The following is a 23,694-nucleotide window of genomic DNA, read 5'->3' on the forward strand; positions in this document are numbered from 1 at the left end:
TAATTTGCCACAAATACAAAGTAGCCATAAAACAGTGATCACACATATTTACTGAGTCCATCCTACCTGCCAGGCAGTGTGCTAAATGTCTTGCTTTACAATCTTCATGCCCTACGAGGTCAGTACTATCACCATCCCACTTCCCGGATAAGGAAACTGAAACAGAGAGAGGTTAGCAAGTTTGCCTATGGTTGTATAATTAGTAAATAGAGGAGGCGTTTCAGGCTGCAGAACCCAGGTTCTTCGGCACTGTTTGGTGCTGCTGCCCTAACAAAAACATCTACCAAACATGGTAGACGGTCGCTTCCTAGGGCTGCTAAAATAAGTGATCACCAACTGGGTAGCTTAAAACAACAAAAACTTATTCTGTCTCGGTCTGGAGGCTAGAAATCCAGTATCAAGATGTTGGCAGGGCCATGCTCCCTCCAAAATCTCTGAGGGAGGATTTTCCCTTGCCTCTTCCAACCTCTGGTAGCCCCAGGCATTCCTGGGCTTGTGGCAGCAACACTCCCATCTCTGCCTTTGTCTTCACATACGTGTCTTCCCTCTGTGTCTCTATCTTTGTGTCTTTTCCCCTCTTCTTGTAAGGACACCAGTCATACTGGATTAGGACCCACCCTAATGATCTCATTTTAAACTAGTTACAATGGCAAATACCCTATTTCCAGATAAAATCGTATTCACAGTTACCAGGGGTTAAGACTTCAACATATCTTTTGGTGGAGGAACGGGAGGTGGGGAACACAATTCCACCCACAGCTGTTGCTACCTGAGGTTTTGAACCTGGGGCCTGAAGAAGATTTGTTAAGTGTTACAGAGGTGTTCAAGATGGGCACCAACCTGAGACTCTCTCCTTGAAACAATCAGACCTGAAGAGTTGGGACAAGGGAAAGACAATGGCTGATGTGTTTCAGTGACATTTCCAGCCAGTCCAGATGCTAACTAAAGTTAACCACCTCCTGCCCCATCCCTGATACTCTGAGGAAGGTGGCTTGACATAAGAAAGCCACATAACAACTCTTCCAGCTTCTCAGACATCTCTCATGAAAGGATGGCAGTTGGCCGGGTGCGGTGGCTCAAGCCTGTAATCCCAGGATTTTGGGAGGCTGAGACGGGCGGATCACGAGGTCAGGAGATCGAGACCATCCTGGCTAACATGGTGAAACCCTGTCTCTACTAAAAAACACAAAAAACTAGCCGGGTGAGGTAGCGGGCGCCTGTAGTCCCAGCTACTCGGGAGGCTGAGGCAGGAGAATGGCATAAACCTGGGAGGCGGAGCTTGCAGTGAGCTGAGATCCGGTCACTGCACTCCAGCCTGGGCGACAGAGTGAGACTCCATCTCAAAAAAAAAAAAAAAAAGAAAGGATGGCAGTAGAAATCTGGAGGGGAAAATGCAAGCTTCCAAAACTCCAGCAGGAAAGGGGAGGCACAAAACTCACCCCTAGGCTGGGCGCAATGGCTCACGTCTGTAATCCCAGCACTTTGAGAGACCGAGGAGGGTGGATCACCTGAAGTCAGGAGTTCAAGTCCAGCCTGGCCAACATGTTGAAACCCCGTCTCTACTTAAAATGCAAAAATTAGCCAGGTGTGTTGGTGCATGCCTGTAATCCCAGCTACTCAGGAAGCTGAGACAGGAGAATCGCTTGAAGGCGAGATGGTGCCACTGCACTCCAGCCTGGGTGACAGAGCCAAGACTCTGTCTCAGAAAATAAACAAACAAACAAACAAGAAAACTCACCTCTAGATCTGCTTTATATGGCTGTATTGAAATAGCAAATTCAGACAAATGATAAAGTCATCAACAGGGACATGTGTAGAGAAAGAAGAACAGTAGAGACAATAGGGGGAAAATCATTTATTTTTATACCATTTCAGTAAAAGCTTAGGAAAAAGCAGTTGTTCTACTCAGAGGTTTGAAAGGAGGGTGTTGGGGAGTAAGGAAGAAGAATTATCTCGCTCTGTCAAACCAGGGTGTCCTTAGTCATTGGGACTGCACAGATTTCATAGACTTGGGAGGTCCTCATCTTGAGTTCGCGGGCCACCTGGCAGATGGAAAAAGGCCAACAGCAGTGCACCGCCAGCCAGTCTTCACACAGCATGCCCTAGGGCAAGACCAGAGTCTGTTCTGTTGTAGTCACACAGGCTCATTTTTCTTCCCCAGGGACCTGTACAGTATTACCTCCTGGCCCTTCAACCACGACTTCAAAGGTTCACCAACATCCTTAAGCCAATGCCCAGGGACACTAAGTTGTATAAGTGCCAAGCAGCTGAATTGCTAATCAATACCTGCGATTCAGAGCCCTGCCCTTAGGACCTCTGATATGGGCCTTTATAATTGAAACCACTGATTTCTCTATCAACTTCTTGGTTCTTTCTCTTAGGACCTAATATGTATAATTATTTCTTTCTTTGGAGGAGGTAATAAGTGCACTGGCCTAAAATTTCAGTGTAAGAAGGGACAGGAAGTAAAAAATAAGTCCCTCTCTCCAGCTGTCCCCAGCCATCCAGTTGCCTGCCTGGAAGTAATCGTTGTTACCAGTGTCTTGTAACCACTTCCAGATAAATTCTATGTCTACAGAAACATACACATATAAAGTCTTTTTAAATAGTTCCATACTTCTGTGCTTTACTTTTTTTTTTCCACTTAAAAATGTATCAGTCTGGGCCAGGCATGGTGGTTCACACCTGTAATCCCAGCACTTTGGGAGGCCAAAGGGGGCGGATCACTTGAGACTTTGAGAACAGCATGGCCAACGTGGCAAAACTCCATCTCTACTAAAATAATATGGTATTTTAATTAACTTATACTTCCTGGTAAAGAATAAAATTTTTAAATGTATTTCCTTTCTCAAAGTTTCCCACTAAGGCATGGTATGTTTCGACATCCTCACCCACCCTTTTTTTTATTTGAACAATCACAGGTTTGGAAGGCATCTAGGTTTTCATACAGATTCAGGTTCACTTATACCTTCAGACACACTTACCTGTATTTTATGTCTCTCTCTGGTGCCAATTCTCAGTGCAAAGGTGGACCCAGGTAACAACGGCCAACAAAGACACTCTCCATAATGCCTGGCGATGTCACACTCAAGACACATAGGACAGAATAGACCACAGAAACCTGTCAATAACCACATCCAAAAAAGCCAAGGTTCTCAGGTTTCTTGGAGCAACTTCACATCTCAAAGAATATTTAAAACTTTATGCCACCAGTTTAATGCTGCACTGTCTCCCTACTATCAGACACTGAGAATAAATAACCAATTCCCAAAACTCATTGTATGAAAACTGCCATAACTGAGCCACATCAAAATTGCCTTCTTTTGTTAAACCTGATACAATTCTGTTAGCATTGACTATGGTAATTGTTTTGTTCCTGTTAAGAGAAAAAGCATCAAATAATTTTTTTACAGTTGAATCATAACTATTGCTTCCATTATGTTCATCTACCTAATTTCAATATTTAAAATAAACATGGTATACTCTTGAATAACAGACATCTATTTCTATAAGTGTAATTGAAAGGTCTTTTATAGTACACTGACTCTGCCTCCTATTCTTATCAGGGCTTTATTCTATTTCTCAGACCAAGTTATTCAAATTTATGTTAGTGTCTTGGAGTCACTGACATCTGCCAGTTTCAATCTGCAAACTATTAGGGGCTTGTTTCCTTGAACATCGACCGGAAACAATTTGTCATTTATTAGTTCACTCATCTTTACTGATATTGTTTTCTACACATTCTGCATGAACCTTCCAACGCAGGGGTTCTATTCTAAATATGTTTTGGGTCACAGACCATTTTGAGAGTACAATGATAGCTATAAACTCAGTCCACAAGGGAAAAGAAAACTACACGCACATAGACATGCAAAATTGTGCATTCAATTTCACGGAGTTCATGGATTCATTGAAAATTATTAACAGACCACAGGTTAAAAACCCCTGATATACAGTTAAGATGTTATGTCATCTAGCATTGTAAAAGATGACAACTCTGATGAATGCAAATAATTAGGACTGTGAAACCTCAAAAATTCCAAGCTAACCATAATCTCTAAAAATTTTTTAAATAAATATTTTATGGAGGCGTAATTTTTATAAAAGAAAATGCACAGGCCATACGTGTTCAGTTGGATGAGCGTCAACAATCACATATACCCAAGTAACCAAACGTGTGGAACATTGCTCTCACCCCAGAGCTCCTGTGTCCCTTTCCAATCAATCCCAACCCTCCCGTTGCCCACTAGAGGCAACCATTGTTCCAATATCTATTCTTATGGATGAGTTTTGCCTCTTCTTGGACTTCACATAAATGAAATCATGTTTGCTTTTGTATCTGACTTCTTTCGTTCAACATCATGTTTTTGATGCATCTATGCTGTTGTGTGAATGTCTCTTTTTTTAGAGTTGAGTCATATTCCATTGTATCAATATTCCACAAATTGTTTCTCCATTCTCCCATTGATAAACATTTGATTATTTCATTTTTTGCTATTATTAATAAGACTGCTATGAAGACTCATCTGTAAGTGTTTACACAGGCGTATGTTTTTATTTCATTTGGGTGGATTCCTGGAAGGGAAATTGCTAGGTTATGGGGTAGATATATGTTTAACTTTACAAGAAATGACAGACAGTTCTCCAAAATATTTGCACCATTTTAGACTCCCATCAGCAATGCATGAGAGTTCTATTTTATTTATTTATTTATTTATTTATTTATTTATTTATTTATTTTGAGGCAGGGTGTCACTCTGTCACCCAGGCTGGGGTGCGGTGGCACGATCATGGCTCACTGCAGCCTCAGCCTCCCAGGCTCAAGCGATCCTCTCATCGTCTCATCCCAGCCTCCTGAGTAATTGGGACTACAGGCATGCACCACCACATCCAGTGTATTAGTCTGTTCTCGCATTGCTATAAAGAAATACCTGAGAATGGGTACTTTACAAAGAAAGGAGGTTTCATTGCCTTACGGTTTCTCAAGCTGTACAGGAAGCATAGCAGCTTCTGCTTCTGGGGAGGCCTCAGGAAACTTACAAACATGGCAGAAGGCTAAGGAGAAGCAGGCATGTCTTACGTGGCCAGGGAAAGAGGAAGAGAGCAAAGGCAGAGGTGCTACACACTTTTAAACAACCAGATCTCATAAGAACATACTCACTATACGGTACCAATGGGGGACGGATCCAACTGTGATTGGATCACAGGGGCAGCTTCTAATGGTTTGGCACCATCCCCCCTTGGTACCATGTAGTAATCTCAGGCCCCATCTCCAACATGGGGGATGACAATCCTATGAGATTTGGTGGGGACACAGATCCAAACCATATCACCTGGCTAACCTTTTTTCTTATTTTTTGTAGAGATGGTGGCTCCGTATGTTGCCTGAACTCCTGGGCTCAAGCAATCCTCCCATTTTGGCTTCCCAAAGTACTGGGATTACAAGCATGAACCACCACTCCTGGCCAAGAGTTCTAATTGCTCCACATCCTCACCAACATTTGCTATTGTCAGTCATTTTTATTTTAGCTACTTTAGTGAGTGTGAAGTAGTCACCATTGTCTTTTACTGCACCAGACGCAAAGGCTCACATACCATGACACCAGCACACTGAAGAGCTTCCTGACAATGGCCTGCCTCTGGCTACCCCTTGTTCTCCCACAGTGAGCACTTCAAAGTCCCACTCCCAAATTCAGTGACAAAGAGGCAAAAAGCTAGGAATTCTGTATCGTAGACTCTCCAAGCCTCCAGGACTCTGAACTTCAACTTTGAATAGTGGATGAAGTAGCACAAGCATACAAAGGGCATGAGGGATGGGGGCAGGGAAGAAAGCAGCCTGCCTTTAAAGATCAGAACGTCTATTTCATCTATTTGGGCGTCTCAAGAGAGTCACTAAATCATCCACTGTAGACATCTCTTGGCCCAAAGCAAACTCTGAATTCAGTCTCAAATAAGACTGGGATACTTCACCCTACATTTAAAAAGTAATCTCAGGTAGATCAGCAGGTCCCACCCAGCCTGGATACTTGTATGAACAGCTTAGAGGACAGCAAATGGTCCAGTAAATTTACTGAGAGTACAGAGTACTCACACTGTATGCAACCTTGAATTAGGGGATTTTGAAATCAATGGCACATAAAAATCGATTGACTCTCACTTTATGTGTGGATTACAAAATAGTGTAAATCCCTGTAAATAAAAAAAATTAATCAAAACATGCTTAATTGTAAAGCTGGCAAACTAAGTGACTAATAAATAGTGTTTACACGATTGCCTCAGCTGCACCACTTTAACTGGCAAAGAGAAGTGCCCACCATTCTCAGTAACTATTTTGTACAGAAATTGTTTAAGTGCATTTGAACTCTTGCACCATATTTTTATGACTCATATGCTTTTTTTAAAAAAACATGCTTTTGTTTTTAGTTTTAATCTTTTTTGTCATATAATCATGTTATCTAAGTGTTCATTAGGGGGTAGTACTAGATGCTGAAAGAAACATACCTCAAATTCAATTACTGTACTTTGAAGCAGAAATCAGATGTGATTTTAAAAAAACACTATGAAGGACAAATTTTTATTATATAATAGCTAATATTTATACAGAGTTCACTATGTACCAAGCCCTGTTAAAATCACTCTGCACATATTAACTCATTTAATCTTTGCAACAATCCTACAGGTACTCTTCTTATCCCCATTTTACAGATGAGGATACTGAGGCCCAGAAGATTTAAGTAATTTGTCCAAATTCAAACAATTTGAAAGGCAGAGGTGAGATTTAACTCAGGTAGTCTGGTTCCAAAGTCTGAACTACTATACATATTGCCTTATGTTCTCATGTTTTATGTATGTATCTATTATGCCACAGTGGTTGTGGATTGGTGTGCTAGACAGTATCCTATCACTACTTTACATTTATTCCTGTAGGGTAGTCTTAAGTCAGGCAACTTCTTTTTTTTTGAGATGAAGTCTTCCTCTGTCGTCCAGGCTGGAGTTCAATGGCACAATCTCGGCTCACTGCAACTTCCACCTCCTGGGTTCAAGCAATTCTCCTGCCACAGTCTCCCAAGTAGCTGGGAATACAGGTGCCCGCCACCATGCCCGGCTAATTTTTTATGTTTAGTAGAGACAGGGTTTCGCCACGTTGGCCAGCCTGGTCTCAAACTCCCGACCTCAGGTGATCCGCCCACTTCAGCCTCCTGAAGTGCCAGGATTACAGGCTGAGCCACAGCGCCTGGCCTCAACTTCTTTAAGAAAGATCCTTTCATCAAGTGTTGCTACTCTGTACTGTGAGGAATGCAGTGGGATATGGACACACTGTCAGGTCACACCCCAAGAAGGGATGCACAAAATCAGGATGACGGGATCCTTTGTTCTAAAGACTCTCTAGGAAAAGACTTTGCAACACATATCACAGGCCAAGGATAAGTATCTAGAATATATAAAGAACTCTTGGCCAGACGCAGTGGTTCATGCCTGTAATTCTAACACTTTGAGAGGCCGAGGTGGGTGGATCATTTGAGGTCAGGAGTTCGAGACCAGCCTGGCCAACATGGTGAAACCCCATCCCTACGAAAAATACAAAAATTAGCCAGGCAGTAGTGGCGTGCGCCTGTAATCCCAGCTACTCGGGAGGCTGAGGCAGAAGACTCCCTTGAGCTTGAGAGGTGGAGGTTGCCATGAGCCGAGATCGGGCCACTGCACTCCAGTCTGGGCAAAAAAGAAAAAAAAAAAAAACCTACTTCTGCACATCACCATATAGAAGATTAAACAAAAGAAGAAAATGGGCATAGGACATGGGCAGGTAACTCACTGAAAAGCAAATACAAATGGCCAATAATGAAGGCAAAAGGTTGCTCAATGTCATTGAAAATGAATACTAAGACATCCAGAAACCACTTATTATCCATGATAATGCCAATTTTAAAAAATTTGTCAGGCCAGGGGCAGTAACTCACGCCTGTAATCCCAGCACTTTGGGTGGCCAAGGAGGGCAGATCACCTGAGGTCAGGAGTTCAAGACCAGCCTGCCCAACATGGCAAAACCCTGTCTCTACTAAAAATACAAAAAATTAGCCGGGCGTGGTGGCAGGTGCCTGTAATCCCAGCTACTCAGGAGGCTGATGCAGGAGAATTGCTTGAACCCAGGGGCGGAGGTTGCAGTGAGCCGAGATCGCACCACTGCACTCCAGCCTGAGCGACAAGAACGAAACTCTGTCTCAAAAAAGAAAAAAATTGTTAATATGATATATTGTGGGGAGTCATGAAGAAATAGGTACTCCACACACAGATGGAAGTAGAAATTAGCACAGTCACTTTGGAAGGCATTTTTGCTGAATCTATGAAAATGTTACATCCTCTAGGACCCAGTGATTCCACTTATCAGTGCCCACCCTGGACCAATGCTTATACATGCTCACAAAGAGGCAGGTACAACAGGTACAAGAAAAGTCACTGCAGCATTACTTGTAACTTTAAATTTAAAACAACATGAATGTATATTAATAGACTGAAGTACAAATAAACTATAACGGTACAACAATACATACTGTGGAATACAAAAGATCAATTAAGAACCAACAGAGTGCCGGGCACGGTGGCTCACGCCTGTAATCCCAGCACTTTGGGAGGCCAAGGTGGGCGGATCACGAGGTCAGGAGATTGAGACCATCCTGGCTAACACGGTGAAACCCCATCTCTACTGAAAATGCAAAAAAATAGCCGGGCGTGGTGGTGGGCGCCTGTAGTCCCAGCTACTTGGGAGGCTGAGGCAGGAGAATGGCGTGAACCCGGGAGGCAGCGTTTGCAGTGAGCCGGGATTGTGCCACTGCACTCCAGCCTGGGCAACTGGAAAAAAAAAAAAAGAACCAACAGAGTTAAATCTCTAAGACAAATTTTGAGTTTAAAAAAATCAAACTGCATAATGATATGCACAGCAGAATACATAATACCATTTACATTATAAATATAGAGAAATATAGAGAAAAAGATCAGGAAGGAAACTCTCTAAGATTTCAACACTTTGGGAGGCCAAGGCAGGAGGATCACTTGAGGCCAGCAGTTTGAGACCAGCCTGGGAAACATAACAAGACTCCATCTCTACAAAAAAAAAAAAAAATTAAAAATTAAAAATTAGCCAGGCATAGTGGCACACACCTGTAGTCCTAGTCACTCTAGAGGTTGAGGCAAGAGGATCACTTGAACCTAGGAGTCCGAGGTTATAATGAGCTGTAATTATGCCACTGTACTCCAGCCTGGGCAACAAGCAACACCCTACCTCTATAAATAAATAAATAAAATTAAAAGAAGGGACATGCTTCCCTTTTCTGTAATGTTTCGTTTTTTGCAAGGTAAATGTATTCATTTGTTACTAGTAAAAAAGAAAAAAATTGTTTTTGTCTTTTTTTTTTTAAGGAGCTCAGGTTCAAAAGGGGTAAATTTAGCTTCTTCCTCTTACACCTAAAGGCCTGGTGGTTATGTAAGCACCCGCAGTATAAATGATCCAGGCCTGTTCTCTGAGATGGGCTCCACCCACATGTGTGGAATATTGCTCATTATTCATCCTTCTAATTCATAGGAAAGTGAAGAGAAAGAAAAGAAACCTACACAAAACCAGAGTGTGGAGCCCCAGAGAGTAGAAGTGGGAAAGGTGGGTGGAAATTTCAGCGAGGCACATTTCAGATCAATTATTGCAAAAGAGGCAGAACTTTCTAACAATGAGATGCTCAGAAAAGAAATGGGTCATATTCATACATTGCTGGTGGGAGTGTAAATTAGTACAACTTCCAAATGGAAAGTCATTTGGCAACATCTATCAACATTTAAAATAGCACATACTAGGCCAGGCGCGGTGGCTCAAGCCTGTAATACCAGCACTTTGGGAGGCCAAGACGGGCGGATCACGAGGTCAGGAGATCGAGACCATCCTGGCTAACACGGTGAAACCCCGTCTCTACTAAAAAATACAAAAAACTAGCCGGGCGTGGTGGCAGGCGCCTATAGTCCCAGCTACTCGGGAGGCTGAGGCAGGAGAATGGCGTAAACCCGGGAGGCGGAGCTTGCAGTGAGCTGAGATCCGGCCACTGCACTCCAGCCTGGGCGACAGAGCGAGACTCCATCTCAAAAAAAAAAAAAAAAAAAAAAAAAAAAGCACATACTATTTGACCAGCAGGTTTACTCTTTAGTGGTTATCCAACAGACATACTCACACACATGCAAAATGACATCCGTGCAGTGATAGTCATATAGCATTGGTTTGAATGGCAAAGTCTGGAAACCACATAAAGGTCCATCAATGGAGATTTTCAGATAAATAAGCTATGGTACATTCATACAATGGAATCTCTGCAGGTTTTTTTTTTTTTTTTTTCCAGACAGAATCTCGCTCTGTCACCCAGGCTGGAGTGCAGTGGCACAATCTCAGCTCACTGCAACCTCCACCTCCTGGGTTCAAGCAATTCTCCTGCCTCAGCCTCCCAGGTAGCTGGGATTACAGAAGCCCGCCACAAATCCCGGCTAATTTTTGTATTTTTAGTAGAGACAGGGTTTCACCATATTGGCCAGGTTGGTCTCAAACTCCTGACCTTGTGATCTGCCTGCCTCGGCCTCCCAAAGTGCTGGGATTACAGCACTTGGCCGAGTCACAGCGCCTAGCCGAATCTTTGCTGAATTTTAAGAAATTAGCTCCGGATATGTTGATATGGTCTGATCACCTAGATATGTTTTTTTTCTTTATACTTCTTTCAGAAGAATGTGATGTGAGATATATTATTAAATTAAAATAAGCCAAAGGTGCTAGACAGTATGTGTTTACAGTGCTACCACTTGTATAAATTATATACACACACACACAAGCAAAACATCTAGAAGGACAGATACCAAAATATTAACAATATTTATCTCCAAGAGCTGGGATTACAGGATGCTGTTTATTTCCTTTATAGTTTTTTGCATTTTTCTTTTTTATAATGATTATATTTTTATAATTAAACATCTATTTTAACTTTTTAGATTTTTATATCTGTATAAGTATATAGACTATATCTGGACTCAAGTAAAGGTATTTGACTCTGGAGAGAAAAACCAGGTGGATAGAGCGCAAGGATGGAGTACTACTTGCTTTTCATATACGAAAAAGGTAGGTACTTTTGCATTCTGCATTATGTGCATGGCAGTCTATTCAAAATAATTTTTTAAAGTGGTGAACTGGGTCCAAAGAAAATGAGCCCTCCTGCCTGGAAGTGCTCAGAAAGTCAAGGCTGTCAGGTCTTGGCATGTTGCAGAGGGGATTTAGGCAAACAGATGGGGGACCAGACAAGCTGACTCGCAAGATCCCTTCTAACTCTGAGGCTCTATGAGTTTTTCAATTAAATACGACAAAGAAGCAAGTGAGAATACAAGTTAAAATTCATTTACGTGTTACTCAGCAAATATGTTTAAGTGTCTCCTGTGGTCTAAGTGCTCTGCTGGGCGTCAGAGCATTGAACAAGAAAACTGTGGTCCCTGCTTTCAGGGAGTCTACAGGTTACGTGAGATGCAGTGTGAGGACACAAATCCCAGTCCAACGTCTTCTCATGACTCCTTCCTTTTCCAGAAAACCAGGGAAAATTCTGGTTTGCTTTCTTCTTCCCACCTTGGGTATCTGATAATTCCTACTACACATCAGTCTCTTTACTGCCTGGTGCTTACAATGCTCGCTACAGGGAAGCTGTTTGAGTGGCTGATTCTTTCCTATCTTTCAGGTAACAGCTTAAGTCAGCTCCTCAGAGAGGCTGTCCTTTACCCCATTCTCCTGTCATTGCCTTTCATAACACTCTGTTAAATTTCTTCATGGCATTTCTCACAACTGCAATTGTTTTGTTTACAGATTTTTGCTGTTGTTGTTTTGTTTGTTTTGTTTTGAGACAGTTTCGCTCTGTCGCCCAGGCTGGAGTGCAGTCACACAATCTTAGCTCACTGCAACCTCTGCCTCCCGGGTTCAAGAGATTCTCCTGCCTCAGCCTCCCATGTAGCTAGGATTACAGGCATGTACCACCACGCCCAGCTAATTTTGTATTTTTAGTAGAGATGGGGTTTCACCATGTTGGCTATGGTTGGTTTCAAACTCCTGACCTCAGGTAATCTGCCCGCGTTGGCCTCCCAAAGTGCTGGGATTATAGGTGGGAAGCCACCGTGCCCGGCCTATAGATTTGTTTATTATCCATCTCCTCTAAGACACTGTCTCTGACCTATTCACTAATATGTCTGTATCACCCACCTTGTGCCTATACATGGGAAGAAACTCAGTAAACATGGTTGAAACATGAGCTGAATTAGGAGTTGATTACACCTTCCGCATAAACCTTCTCTGAGGCCACATCACAAACATTCCCAAAGCTGGACTGCCCAGTCTTTTACTCACAATGCCACTTAGCAGCCACTTATTTCACTTCAGTTTAATCTTCACATCTGAGCTCTCAGCTACCCTATCTTCAAAGGACACAGAGACACCCATTTGCTAATCCCAGTGCAGTGTGAATTCAGATGAAAACACAGAGGTGGGAAGAAGGAGGCACTTAAAATACGTAATTACAATAAAATGCAGAAGCAAAATGTCAAAAAGAAATGGAAATCACTGCTGTTCATAATGTACCCTTTGCTTAATGGATGACAAATTGTAGCAATAATTCTCAGCAATTGAAGGAAAAATGTCCCAGGATGGGAATCTGGCATGGAACAGTCATGAGAAGATCTCCCTTTGTTCCCAAGTCTGTCAAAACGATGTACACAGTGATTTACTCGAAATAAAACTTTGTGGACAAAACAATCCCCAGTTAAAAGTCTTTCTGAATAAGGAGGGGAAGAAATCAAAGACTTGTAGCACTCACACTCCAGCAGCATCCTCAGAATTACAGTGCAGATAATGAGTGTACACAGTAATATATTACCTTTAGGTTTTCTTCTAAGACAATTAACTTTAAAACACTACGAGCAGTCACAACATGGAAGCACAACTAGGGAACAAAAATTACGACACAACATTGGAAATCACCTTGAACCCTATCCATGGCCTTTCCTTCGTGCCAATTGTAAAGAATATTGTATTTCTCCACATATCCTTTCTTCTCCCCTTCTCACTAGAATGGGCTCTCAAGTGGACAACCAGGGAATCCTCAGGAAGTGTGGTTGGTGTTCCTGAGCGTTGATGCGGGTTGAGAGCAGAGGTGAACAGTGAAGCAATGCTTGAGGCAAACAGTATGGCTGAGAAGTGAGAACTCCTTGACCAGCTTTTCTAGGTGCTCTTAGAATTATGTAGAAATCATTCTGCAGCATCTTATAGAAACCTTCTGACTCATCCACTCTTTGCTCTCAACATGCTGAAGGACAATTTTTTTAAATAACAGTAATATTAATAGCTAAGATTTACTAAGGGCATTGTAATGATATTTTTTTGAATTTTCCTGGTAGCTGCACCCCAATAGTAAATTTAGGAAATTATCCCTTCCTTATTGTGAACCATTTGGTAGGACTATCATTCAGAGAACCCTGGCCTGGTCAAGAAGTAGGCACATGATCCAAGCTGAGCAAATTGAGCTGCTTCCACTGAAACATCAATTCTCAGATGGGGATGACACAAAGATAAAAACATTTAAAGCTGATCGGACTGTCAGCTAGCACCTGATAACAATGCGTCTTGTCCCTTTCTGGGCTTGGCTTTTAGCTGGCTCATTGATTCTATGAGCTATCCTATGGCCTTCTAATGAAATTCGATGTTGGCTTATATGTTCGTTTCCTAGGGCTGCCGTAGCAAAATACCACAAACTGGTTGGCTTAAAACAACAGGAATTATTCTCTCATGGGAGAATTCTGGAGGTTAGAGGTGTGGAACCAAAGTGTTGGCAGAGTTCGCTCCTTTTGGGGTGTCCGAGGGAAAATCTGTTCCCTGTCTCTTTCCTGGCTTCTGGGGGTTGCTGGCAATTGCTGGAGCTCTTTGGCTTGCAGATGTGTCACTCCAGTCTCTGCCTCTGTCTTCACATGGCCTTCTCCTTTGTGTGTCTGTGTCCAAATCTCTCTCTTCTTATAAATAAGGATTGACTTTAATTCAACTGCATTGTAAACACTCTATTTCCAAATAAAGTCACATTCAGAGGTTCCAAGTGAACATGGATTTCAAGGTGACACTACTCAACCTAGTACAGCTTGCAACCCTAAATCCCTAACTGATCCAGTTACGCCTCAAACCAGTGTTAAGAGTGGGTTCTATACATGATCTGTTTTCATCTTTACAGTAACCCTTGAGGTAGGCACCTTTATTATCTTCATTTTAGAGGTGGAAAAATGAAGACCCAAAGGACTTGTTCAAAGTTACATGGCCAGTAAGAGCCAGAGTTAGGATTCAAGGTGTATATATGATACGAAGCTGTTCTCCTAACCACTACACCACAGTCCAGGCTTTGCCCTAGTTACAAGTGCACTGAAGTTCCCCCAACCGCCAACCATAATCTATGAAAGAAAATGGTCCACTTATTACTCTGGGACCAGATCCACACATTTGTGCATGGCTACTCTATGCTCTCTGTACCTTAGTACTGGGTGACTACCAAAGTCATGAAAAGAGCAGAGAATCAGGAAGAATTCTGAGAGAACCAGAGAACAGCTTCCATAATTGTCTGGTCAGAAATCCTATGGGTAGCAGTGACAGGAAGAGACTTGCCAAGCTGTGGGTCACAGGGAAGATTCAGCTGAATGAGTACTTACTCAGAGTTCTCTGGTTGGTATGTCCTGTGAGGCTTTAGTACAAATTCAGATCTTCCCAGAAGGCTGCTATATCCTTCAAAAATATTTTACCCAGGGTCTGTTGGATTTTGAACTTAAGAGACTGACCCTCAGCCATCACACACACCCTCCCTCCTCCCAGAGAGAAGCTGTGATCCAATTGCTCCCTAGGGCAAGACCATCAGGTCCTGGAAGGGGATCCTGACATGTGGTACCAAAGATGGGTCAGAATGTCCTAAGGTAAAAATAGAATTGATGAGCTTTGAACTCTAAGCCCAGGGGGGACTCATGTAGCCAAAAGACAGTGTTATTTGCCCCTCTTTAGAGCTGAAAAGTGTCTAACCAGTGTCTGAAAGGATTTCAGTCAAGGAAGGGAGTTTCTTTTTGTGATTGTTCTTGTTGATATGAGTACTACGTATTCTTCCAAGACAACTGAAAAAAGAAAAGCAAAAAGGAAATAAACATTATCCATTAACCTACCATCTGGAGACATCTGCTATAAATATTTGTATTTGTATTCTTCCAGACATTTAAAAAATGTTTTCCTCTCTCCAAAAAAAACGGCATCTACTGTGCACAGGTTTGCAATGTGTTTCTTTAACTTAAAAATGTATCCAAATCATCTTTTCATCTCATTAAATATTATTCTACAATATGACTTTTCGTGGCTGTATAATAATTCATTGTGTGGATTCCTCTTGTCGGACATTTAAGTTGTTCCAGGTTTCTGCTGTAATAACTAATGCTGCAAAATTTAATGTTCCTGCTAAATCTTTGCACATGATTTATTTCCTTAGACTCCTAAAAATGTAATTACTGGGTCAAAAGCTGTGCAACAGCTGAAGTTCTTTCTATATGGATTGCTAAACCATCCCCCAGAAGAGTTGTAGCAATTTACACTCCCACCAGCACTGGATAAGAAAGCTCATTTTATGCACTTTGCCAACAGTGGAGTCTGTCATTTAGAAATCTTTGAAGGCACCACTTATTCTATAAAAGCATCCATATTTCTGAAAAGCAAGATTTTTCCAGACAAGGAGTACATTTGAGTCACTGAACGATTAGTCCAGTTATTCTGAAACCATTTAATTTCTTTCCTTGTGCCTGCTGTAGCTTTTCCACTCACTGATGTCTTGGAAAAGAAAATAGTAAGGAGGAACTTAAATGAGGAGGAAAAACGTACAAATTCTCCTATCTCTGCAGACACTGAAGAGACCGGTGCTCCAGCCCCCGCCAGTCTGGACAATTGCTGTGATTGTCGTCCTGCCACTGGCTCCCCGAACAGGCTGCTTCACCACAGCACTGGCTGGTACATGGGCCCTGGAGAGTCAAGGATGATGATTAACTTGGAAACAAAGGTGTTTCAGAACAATAACCATTAAGCCAAGTCAGAACCATAAAGAAGAGATAGGGACCCAATGATGCCAAGAGGCTCATAATTCATAGCCCAGATAGACCCTGCCATCTCCCTCCCTTCTCCTCCTCCATCATACCTTCTCTTCTGGCTTTTTGCCTCATCTCTATTAATAGAATTATTGTTCTAAATCCTGACATGCAAATTCAAGCTCAATGTCCAGTCTACTTCCTCAGTGTTTCAAATAGTTAAATTCACAAATGTGGAATCGAGGCCTCCGTTCAAATCCCAGCATTCCTGGAGGCTTGACCTTGGTTAAGCAACTTTACCTCTCTGCTTTCCATTGATTCTGATGAAAAAACTACCTCATGAGATTATTGTGTCTATTGAAGGACATCTGATTCATTTACTGTGCCCAGGGGATGTGTGACAAAGTAACACTGAGTGAGCTGCATCTCAAGGATTTTTAACCTTTCCTGAAGGGATACTGAGAAGGAACTGCACTGAATGGGCAGACTGAAACCTGGACTAGGCTGTTGAAGTTGACATGGGTATCATTTAAGTGAATAACCCAGACTTCAGAATATGTCTTGATAACAAATTACTGTATGATTGACCTAGTGGTACCACAAAGTATACTTTGGGTTGATTTTCCCAGAAAGGAATGAATATTCCTATTGTCAATCATTCTGAATTAGAAAATGAAAACCTGGTGGCTGGGCTTCAAAAGTGAGGTAAGGAAAAACTTCTCTTTCTGGGGCTGAAAATCAGTTTTGCCTGAACTTCAACCAAGGGCATGTCTGGAGTGATTTCCATAGTGAAGGGTAAATTGCACCTGGCCTCATAGAAGGGGTGGGTCAAGAGTGGGGTAGAAGGGCCCTAGAATGTCTGAGCCTGTGCAGTGTGGTAATTATTCTGCTTTGTGCTTCTCTTTCGGCAAACCTCATTAAGAGTTTGCACCTGATTTCTGATGTGCTAAGAAGAATTAAAGAAAGAGACTGCCTCATAGTTGAGACAAAATAAGAGATAGCAGCATTTCTTCCTATAACAGTTGTTGCAGTAGGGTGCGATGGCTTATGCCTGTAATTCCAGCACTTTGGTAGCCAGAGGCGGGCGGATCACAAGGTCAGAAGTTCAAGACCACCTGGCCAACATGGTGAAACCCCATCTCTACTAAAAATACAAAAATTAGCCGGGCATGGTGGTGTGCACTTGAAATCCCAGCTACTCAGGAGGCTGAGGCAGGAGAATTTCGTGAACCCAGGAAGCGGAGGTTGCAGTGAGCTGAGATCACGCCACTGCACCCCAGCCTGGGCGACAGAGCAAGACTCCGTCTCAAAAAAAAAAAAAACAGTTGTTGCAGTAATAGTCACCAAAGTTCAGCACCTGGGACACATGGCCTGGAGGCCAAAGCAGAATTCAAGCTCAATGTCCAGTCTACTTCCTCAGTGTTTCAAATAGTTAAATTCACAAATGTGGAATCGAGGCCTCAGTTCAAATCCCAGCATTCCTGGAGGCTTGACCTTGGTTAAGCAACTTTACCTCTCTGCTTTCCATTGATTCTGATGAAAAAACTACCTCATGAGATTATTGTGTCTATTGAAGGACATCATTTACTGTGCCCAGGGGATGTGTGACAAAGTAACTCTGAGTGAGCTGCATCTCAAGGATTTTTAACCTTTCCTGAAGGGATACTGAGAAGGAACTGAACTGAATGGGCAGTTCCTAACTACCCTTAAGACAACATCCTGGAGGCATCTTGGAAACAGCTGTGGAGCCCATTACCTCAGATTTCTGGCAATACAGCCAATGGAATTTCATGGTATTATAGTATAAGTTACACTGTGGATCTTATTAAGATCCACATCTCTTTTTCATCCCATCAATACTGATCATGTCCACACCTTCCCAAAGATGACAGCACATTAGCTTGTTAAAAAAAAGAAATTCCCAAGCCTTCCCTCAGACCAACTGCACAGATTTCCAAGAATTAGGTACAGAAATCAATATAAAACAAGGCTTTCAGGTAATTTTTAAGCATTCATGCCATTCTGAAACCTGATACCAGTAGATTTGGACACTAGTAATGGTGACTGCAGTGGTCTCCCACTAGCTAGGTGGTGATGTCAATGCAAGAGAGATGGCAAAAAGTAAAAAAAAAAAAAAAGAATAAGAGAATACGACGTAGGGATGTTTGGAACATATTCAGTCTAAATGTCAGTGAGAATCAAGACAATACTTAACAAAGGCCTGGAAATGATGTACCAGAGCATGGAAGAGAGGTTAGGTTGGAAGTGACCTGTCTAGAAGTGTGAAGTGGAACTATGAAATACCCCCAGCCCTTTTATCCATTAGGCATTGTAGACAGTTCTCATGGTCTGACGAGCTTTTCAAGAAACTACTGTGGAAAAAAAAAATAGCTTCAAAATATAAAAACTGCAAATAAATTAATGCTCAATTAAACACAAAAACCTAGCATTATGTCAATTTTATTAATTGCCAAATTTCGAATATACAAATATTTAACATTTTGAAAACAATTTATAACTTCTCATTTCGCAAAAATTCCCAAATATGAATGGTTGCAAAGAAGCAGCAACTAGTCATAAATAAATGAGTTATTCATAGTCAAACAATCTCAAAAACAAAATTATAAAAATTCTTTCAAGTATTGTACAGAAAAAAATATATATATGTGGATATAACAAATGTATGAGTACATTTTAATATGTTTGTTATGATGTAAGTTAGGGCCCATTTCTGCAGACTGCATTGCATTCCCCAAAATGCATGTATGTTGAAGTTCTAGCCCCCAATGTGAATGTATTTGGAAACACGGCACTTAGGAAGTAATGAAAGTTAAGGGAAGCTGTAGGGGTGAGATCCTGATTCAGTAAGCTTGGTGGCCTTAGGCCAGGCACAGTGGCTCACGCCTATAATCCCAGCACTTTGGGAGGCTAAGGCAGGTGGACTGCTTGAGCTCAGGAGCTCGAGACCAGCCTGAGCAACATGGTGAAACCCTATCTCTACTAAAAATACAAAAAGTTAGCCAGGCATGGTGGCATGCACCTGTGGTCCCAGCTACTTGGGAGGCTGAGGTAGGAGGATTTCTTGACCCTGAGAGGAAGAGGGTGCAATGAGCCGAGATTGCACCACTGCATTCCAGTCTAAGCAACAGAGCAAGACCCGGTCTCAAAAAAAAAAAAGAAAAAAAAAAAAGTGGCCTTAAGAGAGATTGCTGTCTCTTTAAATGCATGTACAGAGGAAAGGCCACATCAGCACACTGCAAACCAGGAAGAAAGTCCTCACCAGAGTTCAGTTGTGCTGGCACTCTAATCTCAGACTTCCATTCTCCAGAACTGTGAGAAAATTATTTCTTTTGTTTAAGCCACACAGCCTATGGTATTTTGCTACCTCAACCGAAATAGACTAAGACATCTATGCTGATTTGAATTGGCCCTGAAGAAACTACTTTTATATGTCTTATTTCTTCTCCCTCCATATGGCTCCCTGAGGTTGGGGGCATATGCTGTTCCTCCCTGTATACCCAGTATCCCGCACACTACCCTGAAACCTCATGGGTACATGGTAAGTATTTGTTGAATTGGACCAAATAGATTCGCTTGTCTCTTCTGTTGTATTTGAGTCCTCCTCAAGGCTAGCTACAAATTTATGTGAACTTTACTGTGTTTCATTCTCTAGTAAAGCCACAGGTCTTGGGCATGAATTGATGAAATACAAGCAGAGCGTAGCCTAAAATTTAGCTTTCTGCATGCCTCCACACAAAGGCATTTACCTTTCAATGTGATGGCCACAAGTTGGTGCTTCCATCATTGGGCTAAGAGCTTCAATCATCTTTTAATAGAGGGATTTCTTAGGGCTAAATGCATGGATTAGGAATGAACCATTTATAGCTTGCAGCCTTAGAATAGAATTTTTGCTTCTAACTCAGTATTATATGTGTGACACCATTTATTATAGCAAGGAAGACTGTGTTCTATCCATTCCAAATCAAATAACTAAGAGGATAGCTTTTCCTTAGTGGAAAAAAAAAATGGTTTTTTTTCTGTGTTTACCTTTTGTGTGTGTGTGTGTGTGTGTGTGTGTGTGTGTGTTCTTTCTGAAACAGGGTCTTGCTCTGTCACCCAGGCTGGAGTTCAGTGGCATGATTATGGCTCTCTGCAACCTCGAACTCCTGGGCTCAAGAGATCTTCCTGCCTCAGCCTCTCAACTAGCTGGGACCACAGGCACATGCCACCATCCCCAGCTAATTTTTTTAATGTTTTGTAGAGATGAGGGTCTTGCTTTATTGTCTAGGCTGTTTGTCTAATTTTGAACTCAAGGATAAATATATTATTTCCTTAATACCAAGTCTTCGGTTATTTTTATATTAAAATGTTTGAATTGACATACATTGGCTAAGACATTTCAGTTCAAAATGATTGCTCACGTGTTGTAATTAAAATAACAACCATAGCTACCTTTCACTGAGTATCTTCCATGTACCAGGAACTCAGTAGTTCATTAAGAACTGAAAGATTATTCAGGGGCTGCTACAGGTATCAGACTCAAGTAGTTTTTGTAGCTTCCTAGACAGATTTTCTATATTCTACACTCAGGGAATCTTATGCTACCATGAAGAACAGGAATGAGTATGCAAACAGTGGATGAAGCTTCTGGCCACAAAGCTCTGCTAAACCAGAGAAGATGCTCATTTACCTATCAAATTTCACAAGTTCTTCATCTAGTAGAAAGAGCAAAGATTTTAATTTCAGACACAAAAAAGTTCAAATAGTTACATTCTAGTTGTTTGATCTTAGAAAACACAACTGTCACAACCCTCAGCTCTGGTCTCCTCCTCCATAAAATTTGATTTAAAATATCCTAGCTCCTCAGTTGCCAGAGTATTAGACAAGATCATGTACCTGACACGTAGTAGGCATGAAGTTGATGGCCACTGTTATTATTCTAACTTCAGGATCTTGTGTATGCTCTAGGGCACTCTGTATACTTTTCTCAGAAACAAAGGAAGGAGAAAGGAAAGCTGGACCAGGTTTTCAGTTGTCATATGTGCTACCCAAATGCCTTAAGATTCAGAGTGATGGCCAGGCATGGTGGTGCACACCTAAAATCCCAGCTACAAGGGAGACTGAGGTGAGAGGATTGCTTAAACCCACGAGCAAGATCCATCTCTTTTTTCTTTTTCTGAGACAGTGTTTCACTCTTTCGCCGAGGCTGGAGTGCCATGGTGCAATCTCGGCTCACGGCAATCTCCACCTCGGGGGTTCAATCGATTCCCCTGCCTCAGCCTCCCTAGTAGCTGGGATTACAGGCATGCACCACCACACCAGCTAATTTTGTATTTTTAGTAAAGACGGGGTTTCACCATGTTGGCCAGGCTGGTCTCAAACTCCTGATCTCAGGTGATCTGCCCACCTCGGCCTCCCAAAGTGCTAAGATTACAGGTTATGAGCCACTGCGCCTGGCCTCAGACCCCATCTCTTAAAAAAAAAAAAAAAATTCAGTCAGGGTAACCAATCATTCCAGTTGGCCCAGGACCAAGGGTTTTCCCAGGATAGGGAACTTTTAGTGCTAAAACCAGTACAGTTCCAGGCAAACCAAGACGGTTGGTGACCCTAACCCTCAGAAGCTGAGGGAGGCTTTAACTCAGGAGGTAGAAGGCTAACTCCTGCTAAAGTTTGATAGATGAGATACATACTTTTCCCCCTTTTTGACTTCACTCAATTCCTCTTCCTCTTCTAGCACAAGCCCTACCACCTCTCCCACATGCCTGGTCCTTCAACCTTGATGTTTCATGTCACTCTTCCGTAATCACACCTGGAAGTACTGAGAAATCATTTTGCCTTGCACCTAGGCCTCCTTGAATATTTCCAATTCAGCTGAAGCCAAAACCCTTGAGTTTTTATTTCAAACGGGTAGAAATGATTGGCAGTCTCTAAAAATAAAGTTCTGCTTGGTCAGGGTTCCACATTTTAAGTTAAGAATAAATAAATACCATTTCACCCAAGCCAGCCCTTTTCTTGTCACCAGCCAAGAAAGGCCAGAAGGAACAAATCAGGTGCCCTTTTTCAAGTTTACATGGAGAAAAGATATCAACCACTTTCTTCCCAAGCCCAGTTTTCTTTTCCCTGGCTCCTTGTAAGCAGAGGTTGATTTGATAGACCAACTAAAGAGCAAAAGCTAGGGGAAAAATTCATCCTATTCCCTACCTCAAGCTGGAAATAAAATATTGTTCATCTTCAGATGACATACATGACAACAGAGGTGAGTGTATATTGAGTAAGGAAAGATCCTCAGGAGACTTGAAGTTACTTCCAAACCAATTCATAGTGAGAAGTGTTGTCTTGTCACTTGGGCTATCCTTTTTCCCTTCGGCAATAAGCTGGTTTCTAAACTTAGGATTAGTCCAAAGTGAAACATCTCTTGAAAGAATGTTCCCTTAATATTCTGGAACCTGAGGTCATAGCAGTGTAACTGACAGACATCTTTTTTCTTAAAAGACAGGTATACACCTAACTGTGGACACATTCATCTTACTCATCTATAGGGAGATACTGCTGGATTATAGAGTAAGTAGAAAAAGAAAAAGACTTATCTTTGGTGGAAAACTCTTTGTTTTAAGAGATGCCTCTAGTAAACATTTATCTAGCTAAGTGCCACTTGACTGTTCCTTGGAAGATTCCAAAGGCTGCAGATTTCTGCCATGCCATCTGACTGAGAAGCAGCAGGGACCTCTCTTCATCCCCAGAACTGCTGGTCCAATTTAGCAAAATAATGCAAGTCCCACAGCCAACCCAAAAGTGGAGCAAAAAAATGTCTTTCAGGGAAGGTATTGTATTTGAATCCAACTTATGAAAGGTGGTCTCCTCAAGTTTGAGCTATGGTAGATTGCCACAAGCTTCAAAGCCTTTTCAGAACTTCTAGAAATTCTCTGCTCTTCCATTAACTTCATTGGTAATGCCAGGAAAGTGGTGTTTCTTCTTTCCTACCCAGTCCATATGGAATCTAGTAACCAAAGCAGAGCTTGCCTGATGTCCTCACAACACCTCTGAATCATGCTTCTAGAACACGTCTTATGGATGTGTGGACCCTAGAAACATTGGGAAATATCCTAAGACAAAAAATTAGGCAAAATTTCACGTTGAGGAAAGGCATCTGCAATCATAATTCGACATTACATTAGAAAGACATCAGGAGGATACTGCCAATTATACCACATATTCTTTTCATCAGACCCATAGAGAATGGTTGTTTAGGGTTCTGAACTTCAAAGCATTTACTTGAACCAGTTTGTTAGGAAAAGCCTATAATACCTTCCAAATCAAGATTCCTCACAAAAAACAGTTTCATAACTGCCTTCAATCAAGGGAGACCAGCCTGGGCAACTTTCATTGTCTTCTTAACTGTAAGGATGCACCCTATATTAAGGACAGGTATGTTTTTTCTGCTTACTACTCTATTCCAAGTGCTTACCAAAGTGTCTGGCACATAAAAAGCTCTCAATAATTTGTTGAACAAATGTGCCCTACATGAAAATTCAGGTTTATAAGAATAACAGACATTAC

The 23,694-nt window shown here is 41.8% G+C and overlaps 1 protein-coding gene across 1 annotated transcript; it reads right to left on the reverse strand.

The window, feature by feature from the left end:
• Nucleotides 1–1,845: 1,845 nt before the first annotated feature.
• Nucleotides 1,846–22,606, reverse strand: PLAC8L1 (PLAC8 like 1). The gene is made up of 4 exons (XM_028849817.2): nt 22,339–22,606; nt 15,938–16,074; nt 2,985–3,121; nt 1,846–2,102 (listed from the first exon to the last, which is right to left on the reverse strand). The coding sequence occupies exons 1-4, from the start codon at nt 22,455–22,457 to the stop codon at nt 1,962–1,964; spliced, it is 534 nt and encodes a 177-aa protein (XP_028705650.2). The 5' UTR covers nt 22,458–22,606; the 3' UTR covers nt 1,846–1,961.
• Nucleotides 22,607–23,694: the final 1,088 nt, after the last annotated feature.

Source organism: Macaca mulatta, chromosome 6, assembly GCF_049350105.2.
Source record: "Macaca mulatta isolate MMU2019108-1 chromosome 6, T2T-MMU8v2.0, whole genome shotgun sequence".
NCBI lineage: Eukaryota > Metazoa > Chordata > Mammalia > Primates > Cercopithecidae > Macaca > Macaca mulatta.